The 8,164-nt window shown below is 53.1% G+C and overlaps 1 protein-coding gene across 1 annotated transcript; it reads left to right on the forward strand.

Annotated features, from left to right (window-relative positions):
* The first annotated feature begins 5,566 nt into the window (after positions 1-5,566).
* On the forward strand, positions 5,567-6,532 carry LOC147600817 (olfactory receptor 14C36-like). Its single transcript, XM_086746558.1, has one exon. The coding sequence runs from the start codon at positions 5,567-5,569 to the stop codon at positions 6,530-6,532; it is 966 nt and encodes a 321-aa protein (XP_086602684.1).
* Positions 6,533-8,164: the final 1,632 nt, after the last annotated feature.

Below are 8,164 nucleotides of genomic sequence, written 5' to 3' on the forward strand. Positions count from 1 at the left end.
TTCAATCCAAAAATGTCACATTGCTGTGACAAGACATGGGGGTCCTCCTGACAGTGCACATTTGGGGCACAGCAACTCAGCTGTGGCACCTCAGAAGAACACAGTCTTCTCACAGGGAAACCTGAGCACTGATCCCTACCAGAAGACCATGGTACATCAAGCAGTTAGCGCTGGACTGCACTGTGCTGCACGTACACCACGGCCTTGAAACCTGTGCTGTGCTGCATGGATCCTTTGGCCACAGGACAGCCTCAGCAGCAGTGTCACACAGAGTCTGCAGGCTGGTCCTGCTTTGTACTGGACATTACGTCTGCTGCGTGGCTTTGCCTGTATCGCACAGTGCAGCAGAAAGATCTCATGAAAACATCATTTCAGTTTGACTGTAGAGAAGATGAATGGAGTTGTTTCCTAGTGAGAAAATCCTGTAGTAGCTTGACTGGCCAAAACAGAAGGCAGTGTTCTATGGATGGGGTCTACAGGCTGTGCAGTGTTTGGATCGGAAGCCCGTTCAATGTTTCACCACCTGGGGTTCTCACCTTCTCAAGGGAGACAAGATTGCCTCTGTGATACTCCTCTTATAGTGCTAGACCTAACGAACAGCAGTTGAAATGATACCTCATGGAGTTTGATCACCTTCCTAAGTGGGATCGTAACAGACCAGGATCTCCTGAGGAAAAAACACTTTATCAGCACCCTTGTCTGCAAATCTCCTGGTCTCAAGGACTGGTAAGGGTGTAGTTTTCTCAAGTAACCCCTGCCTTGATCCCCATCCACCCTTGGTTGTTCTCATCCAGAATCCTGCCTCAAAGCACAAAAGTCTGGGAGATGTTGCTGGGGGCAACTGAGGCAAAGACATAGATTATCTCCGATCTACCTCTACTCTGCTCTCATGAGACCCACCTGGAGTACTGCATCCAGTTCTGGAGACCCCAGCATCAGAAGCACATGGACCTGTTGGAGTGTGTCCAGAGGAGACCACAAAGATGATCAGAGGGCTGGAGCACCTCTCCTGTGAGGGCAGGCTGAGAGAGTTGGGGCTGTTCAGCCTGGAGAAGAGAAATCCCTGGGGAGACCTTATAGAAGCCTTCCAGTTCCTAAAGGGGGCCTACAGGAAAGATGGGGAGAAACTCTTCAGTAGGGTCTGCTGTGATAGGATGAGAGGTAATAGTTTGAAAATAGAAAGAGGCAGATTCAGATTAGACATTAGAAAAGTTTTTTTTACACTGAGGGTGGTAGAACACTGGCACAGGTTGCCCAGAGAGGTGGTGGATGCCCTGGAAACATTCAAGGTCAGGTTGGACGGGGCTCTGAGCAACCTGATAAGGGTGGAGATGTCCCTGGTCCTTGCAGGGGAGTTGGACAAGATGATCTTTAAAAGTCCCTTCCAACCCTAACCATTCTATGATTCTGCAATTCTCCCTACACCGACTCTTTCCAAATTTAGCAGTCATCCCACAAGACTTCTGGTTCCTTTCTAACTGTTCCTGAAGTAGCAGCAGCTCACATTGGTGCCTCTGAATGCCACTTTGAGTGTCAACTGAGTTTTGATGTGAACCATTGCTGTGCCTAGAGGATGCTGTCTTTGGAGAACAGATGATCTCTGACATGTTGCCCTGTCTCTGCGAACTTCTCCATCAGAGCTTGCAGTTACCTGCAGGTACCTTCACCACCTCCGGCAGCTCCCCTGTGGCCAGGTATTTGCACCTGAACACCTCGCTCCTGCCCTCCATCTCCACTAGTGAGCGTGGGAGTTGAGAGAAGACGCTCACGTGCAGGTGTCCATTCCGTGCACACCTGATCAGTGGCCGAAGTAGGTTTGTGGTGTGCATGGGAGGGAGCTGAGTCTCCTTCAAAAGCTGGGAACAGAAACGCAGGATGAGAGGCCTTCATTGCCTCAGCTGAACCCCTTCTCTCAGGAGGGGTAAAGGAGATCCCTGCCTGTCTCTGTCTGGGAGTCCTGTCCAATTTAAAAAAAAAAAAATTAGATGTAACTTTGAGGGGAGAAATTGTGCTTCTGGAAAGAAGCCTGTCTCCCCGGCTGAGGGACCATCAGTGCTGGCTCCAGGCTGTTTCCCAGCAGGTTCCCCTGCAGCCCCAGGGACAGCTGGAGGGAGCCCCGAGGGGACAGAGAAAGTGCCGCCTTGGGCTGGGCCTCTGCTGCTGAGCTGGGCCGGGCTCCTGGGATGGAGGGAGCTGCTGGTAACAGGGCAGCGCTGCAGAGAGACAGCTCTGCCCAGGAGCAGCTCCTCTGCCAAGCGCAGCAGGGCTGAGGGCTCTGCCTGCAGGAGCTGAGGGGAGAGGAGCGAGGCACAGAGAGGATAAAGGCAGCCTGGGGTGGGAGAAGAGTTGAGAACTCAACAGGAGAGAAAAATTCACAGCCCTTTACGTGGTAAGTACTTGCGTGAAGGTCAATGTGTCTGTAGTTTGTGGAAAGACCTCCAAAAGCTGTCACATCCCACAGTCAGGAGGACTTTCACAGTAGAGGAGCAGGATGTGTTCCACACGAGGGCTTCTCAGCTGCACAGCCAGAGGGACAGGGCACGAAGGCTGCCTTCTCCCAGGGACGGCTGCAGGGTGTGAATGTGTGTGTGCAGCCAGGGGTGCCCAGGGCTGTCCTTCAGAGCAGGGTCCCTGCGCCCCAGGGGCTGTGTGCTGGGGCAGGGACTCTGCCTCTGCCGGCCTCAGCACTCAGCCTGCCCGGGGAGCTCCCCATGGTGTTTGGGGAGAGGCTGTGGGTGGGAGGAACAACTTGTGGCTGAGCAGGGTCCTTCTGCTGTCGAGAGGGTGCTGTGTGGGTCAGGGCTGCTCACAGCTCCACGTCACCACTGGGAAACTTCCAAGGGTATGTGTCAAGAGGAAGGTCAAGGCAGGGTTTGCTATAGAGATAAAGCGCTTTCCTGAGTCTCTGTTTTTGTTTTCCTACTCTGAGGGTAGGGGTCTAATGAAGGTGGGGAGGGAAAGAGAAATCAAAAAAGGAGCTGTCAAACTTGGACAAGTCCTTGAGACTCCTGAGCTGTAACTGTGAGTGGTCAGTTGGTCTGCTAAGCGCCTCCTCAAGTGCCTTCAGCCACTTCTCTGCCCAGGGACAGCACCAGCATCACCCGTGCTGCACCCAGCAGCGTTGTCCTGCCCTGGCCTTTGGAACCTCCAAACAGGAACAGGCACCCAGCCAGTGCTCTGCAAACAGGCAGGTGTGTGTAGGGCCAGGGAGAGTGCACAGAGGGTGGGATGGGGTCTGTGAGTGCTGACAGGGAAAAGAGATCAGACAGGGAAACTCCTCCCAGGAGGAAAATCCCCAGGCATCACAGTTACGATCAAGGAATGAGAGGAAACTAAACCCAGAAATGTTGTGGGAGGGAGAATTCAGAAATCTCTGTAGCATCCCCTCCAGTGCAGACCCCTTGCTCTGAGCAAGCCCCCGGCCTCCTCTCCCACCCACCCAAGCCTCTGCCCTCAGGGCTGCGGGGTCCCAGCCATGAACCCCCTCCTCTGCAGCCAGAGCTCCAGCAGAGCCGTGCTGCAGCTCTCCAGCCACGTGCCCACTGCCCTCTGCAGAGCACAGGGGCTGAGAGCAGCTGCCCGGCAATGGTGGTGTCGGGGAGGTGGCACGCACAGCTGGGGGAGGGGGACGCTGTCCCCAGTGCCCGCCTGCCTCTGCCCTGTCCTCTCTCAGCCGCGCCCTGGCTGTATTTGCCCTTGTGCCTCCACCTCTCTGTGGTGTTGCTGCTGGGATCTTGTTCTTGCTGTCAGGCTGTCTGGGGAGGGGAGTTCCAGCTGCAGAGTCACCCCCTGATCTTGTGGGTCCTTTCCTGCAGCTGTGTCCGTGGGAACAAGTGTCCCAGCTTTCACCTGTGGGGCTGTGGGCAATGCAGGCTGTGGGGCTGAGGCAGGAGCTGGTTTTCCCTCAGTTAGATACCATTTTTAAAACTCTTACTGTAACTTCTTCCAGTATCCTTCCAGGCTGTGAGTTTCCTTTCAGGATGAAAACATCTCCCATAACATCTTTGTGTTACCTGCACACCCCATGGTTCAGCAGAGAGATGCTAAGGCCAAAACCCTGCTTTTGTGTTGGTGAAATGAGCCGTGAGTGCTGTGGGCTAGAAGCGAGGTGCTGAGACCTTGAGTAAGGGTGAGACATTCTGTGGTCTGCAGTGGATCCCTGTGCTCTCAGCAGTGTCTGCTGGCTTTTCACAGAAACACAGCAATGTGATCACCTTCAGTCTCAGAAAGCTGCAAGTCCAGGGCATCTGGGACGGAGAGACAGACCAGCTCCGCTCACTCTGTGCTAAGCCGCAGGGAATTCTCTTGCCCTGCAGAGTCACTTTGCTGTGAAGCGATTTGGGAGCAGCAAGGTTGCAAAGCTCATTGGTATCAAAAGTAGATTTCATAGAATCATAGAATCATAGAATGGTTAGGGTTGGAAGGGACCTTCAAAGGTCATCTAGTCCAACCCCCCTGCAAGGAGCAGGGACATCCCTGACTAGATCAGGTTGCTCAGAGTCTCATCCAGCCTGGCCTTGAACGTTTCCAGGGATGAGGCTTCCACCACATTTCTGGGCAACCTGTTCCAGTGTTCTATAATGCGCATCATAAAAAATTTTTTCCTAATTTCTAATCTAAATCTATCCCCCTCTATTTTAAAACCATTACCCCTCGTCCTATCACAACAGGCCCTACTAAACAGCCTTTCCCCATCTTTCTTGTAGGCCCCCTTGAGGAACTGGAAGACCGCTATCGGGGCTCCCCGGAGCCTCCTCTTCTGCAGGCTGAACAGCCCCAACTCTCTCAGCCTGGCCTCATAACAGAGGTGCTCCAGCCCTTTTATCATCTCCGTGGCCCTCCTCTGGACCTTCTCCAACTGGTCCATGTCCTTCTTGTGTTGGGGGCTCCAGAACTGGACACAGTACTCCAGGTGGGGTCTCACCAGGGCAGAGTAGAGGGGGAGAATCACCTCCCTCGACCTGCTGGCCATGCTTCTCTTGATGCAGCCCAGGATGCGGTTGGCCTTCTGGGCTGCAAGGGCGCATTGCCGGCTCATGTTGAGCTTCTTGTCCACCAGCACTCCCAAGTCCTTCTCCTCAGGGCTGCTCTCAATCCATTCCCTGCACAGCCTGTATTTGTGCCTGGGATTGCCATGACCCAGGTGCAGGACCTTGCACTTGGCCTAGTTGAACTTCATGAGGTTGGCAGGGGCCCAGCTCTCCAGCCTGTCCAGGTTCCTCTGGATGGCATCCCTCCCTTCCAGCGTGTCAACGGCACCACACAACTTGGTGTCATCGGCGAAATTCCTGAGACTTTAATCTGAGATGATTCTGTGTTCCTATTTACCTATTTCTGTAGGGCAGGACTTGCCCTTCAAGACGTCACAGCAGTGCTCCCTGCTCCCAGTGGCACCTCCGCCAGCACCATGTGGAGCTCATACAAGGAACATGAGAAACGTCTCCCTGAAAGAGGCAAGGAAGTCTGGGGTGGTTCCATGGGAACTGGAGTAGGTTTTGCTTAGACGACGCTGCCTTATCTCATTGCCTTTTCTCCTTGGACAGGTCCCCATGCCCAGAAACAGAAAATGTCCAACAGCAGCTCCATCACTGAGTTCCTCCTCCTGGCATTCGCAGACACACGGGAGCTGCAGCTCTTGCACTTCTGGCTCTTCCTGGGCATCTACCTGGCTGCCCTCCTGGCCAACGGCCTCATCATCACTGCCATAGCCTGTGACCACCGCCTCCACACTCCCATGTACTTCTTCCTCCTCAACCTCTCTGTCCTTGACCTGGGCTGCATCTCCACCACTGTTCCCAAAGCCATGGCCAATTCCCTCTGGGACACCAGGGCAATCTCCTACTCAGGATGTGCTACACAGGCGTTTTTATTCGTCTTTTTACTTTCAGCAGAGTACTGGCTTCTCACTGTCATGGCCTATGACCGCTACATTGCCATCTGCAAACCCCTCCACTATGGGATCCTCCTGGGCAGCAGAGCTTGTGTCCACATGGCAGCAGCTGCCTGGGGCAGTGGGTTTCTCAATGCTCTGCTGCACACTGCCAATACATTTTCACTGCCACTCTGCCAGGGCAATGCTGTGGACCAGTTCTTCTGTGAAATCCCCCAGATCCTCAAGCTCTCCTGCTCAGAAACCTACCTCAGGGAATTTCAACTTCTTGCATTTAGTGCTTTTGTCTTTGTTGGCTGTTTTGTGTTCATTGTTGTGTCCTATGTGCAGATCTTCAGGGCTGTGCTGAGGATCCCCTCTGAGCAGGGACGGCACAAAGCCTTTTCCACGTGCCTCCCTCACCTGGCCGTGGTTTCCCTTTTTCTCAGCACTGGTATGTTTGCCTGCCTGAAGCCCCCCTCCATCTCCTCCTCATCTTTGAATTTACTGGTTGCTGCTCTGTACTCATTGGTACCTCCAGCACTGAACCCCCTCATCTACAGCATGAGGAACCAGGAGCTCAAGGAAGCAGCATGGAAAATGATGACTGAATGTTTTCCAGAAGCGATCCTGTGTCCATCTTCTTCAATGTATGACTCATAGTGGAACTCCTTACTGCCCCAGCCTTTATAGGTTTTGTAGTTGTCATTCTTGCTGAGTGGGACCACACCCTATGATCAGTACTGGGCTGTGTGCCACCCTCTGCTGTTTACAAGTCTCATGAACTGCAACATCTGTCTCCAGAGGACAACTGCACCTTCCCTAGGAGGATTTCTGCCATCAGCATTAATCATTGCAGTCATGTCCCAGATATATTTCTGTGGCCCAGGCAGAGCTGACCACTTCTTCTGTGAATTCACCCCATTGCTGGAGCTCTCACACGGTGACACCGTGACACCCATGCTCTTCACGTTCATAACCTGCTTTTTAGATCCCATCCCCCCCTTTCTGTTCACGTGGCCATCCTGTGTGCATCAGAGCTGCCACCCTGGAGCAGATCTCCCATCTAGCGTGTGCAGGCAGGTAGAGACCTTTTCCACATGCTCCTCTCACCTCACTTGTGCCACTGTTTTCCATGACACCCGTACCTTGGGTGTGTGATGCCCAGAACAGTCTTCCTGTGATCATTTGACAAAGTCCTTTCTCTACACGTTCCTCACACCCCTTGTCAACCCCTTCATCTACAGCCTTTAGACTAGAAAGTCTGGGGGGAAGGGGAACCCTGAGGAAAATGCTCAGGAAAGCTCTGCGCCACACCGAGAACCCATTGGATTCATGGGCCTGCTGGGAGAAATCACTTCTGGTTCTGAACAGGCCCCGTGGACCTGGACTGATGTGCACTGCCTCGTGTGCTCTCCTCTGGAAATGTGTGATATGGAGAAGGCTTGTGGTGTGGGAAGGGGCAGAAGGGTGCTGGTGGCATCTAAAGGACAAGAAAGAGATTGCTGTATCCATGTGGTAGGGGGAGAAGGGCGTGTTGTGTACCTGAACTTTTCCAAGTCCTTGAAAGTGATCTCCCGTAGTCTCCTTAGAGCAGATTGTTAACATGTGGCCTGAAGAGGTGGATGATGTGGCTGGTAGGAAGCTGGTTGGATGATCAGGAGTAAATGCTGTCAGTAGCAGACAGTCCTCCAAGGAGCCAGATAGTAGCAGAATCCCTCCGTGATCAGCAAAATTTCATTTAAAAAATCATTAAAAGCCTAATACTGCCAGAAAAGAAGCTGTTTCAGAGTGCTTTCTCTGCATAGCTTTCAATGTTTTTCAAAAACTCCCATTCTGGACTAGATTCAGTTGGTTACACAGAGGTGGCCACTGCGTCCAAGATACCCTGTGCTGACTGGAGCACCCGTGTGGGAAAGGGAGCCCAGGAACCCTTCTGGTGCATGAGCTGGGTTGCAGGCAGGGTACCTCTGTGATGGTGCAGAGCATCGCCTTCCTCCAGCGCTGCTGGGTGGGCCATGAAGAGACTGTAAAGAGGAATTTCAAGCACAGCAGCACAACGTTTCCCCTCAGCCGCTGGCTGTGAGGTCACTTCTGACTGGTCAGCAGCAGGGAGAGAGATACTGTGCGGTCATGAAGGTCGTCAGCAAGCTGCCCCCAATAAGATGGCACACTGGGGGAGGTTAGGAGAAGGCTAGGCAAGAGAGATGAGAGCTCTGGGGGAGGGAAGAGAGACTTGGCCAAAAGATTAAAAAATATTTTGAGGAGGACAAATGGGTTATAGTGATGTTGCTG

Source organism: Chlamydotis macqueenii, chromosome 4 (assembly GCF_036417535.1).
Source record: "Chlamydotis macqueenii isolate bChlMac1 chromosome 4, bChlMac1.mat, whole genome shotgun sequence".
Taxonomy (NCBI): domain Eukaryota; kingdom Metazoa; phylum Chordata; class Aves; order Otidiformes; family Otididae; genus Chlamydotis; species Chlamydotis macqueenii.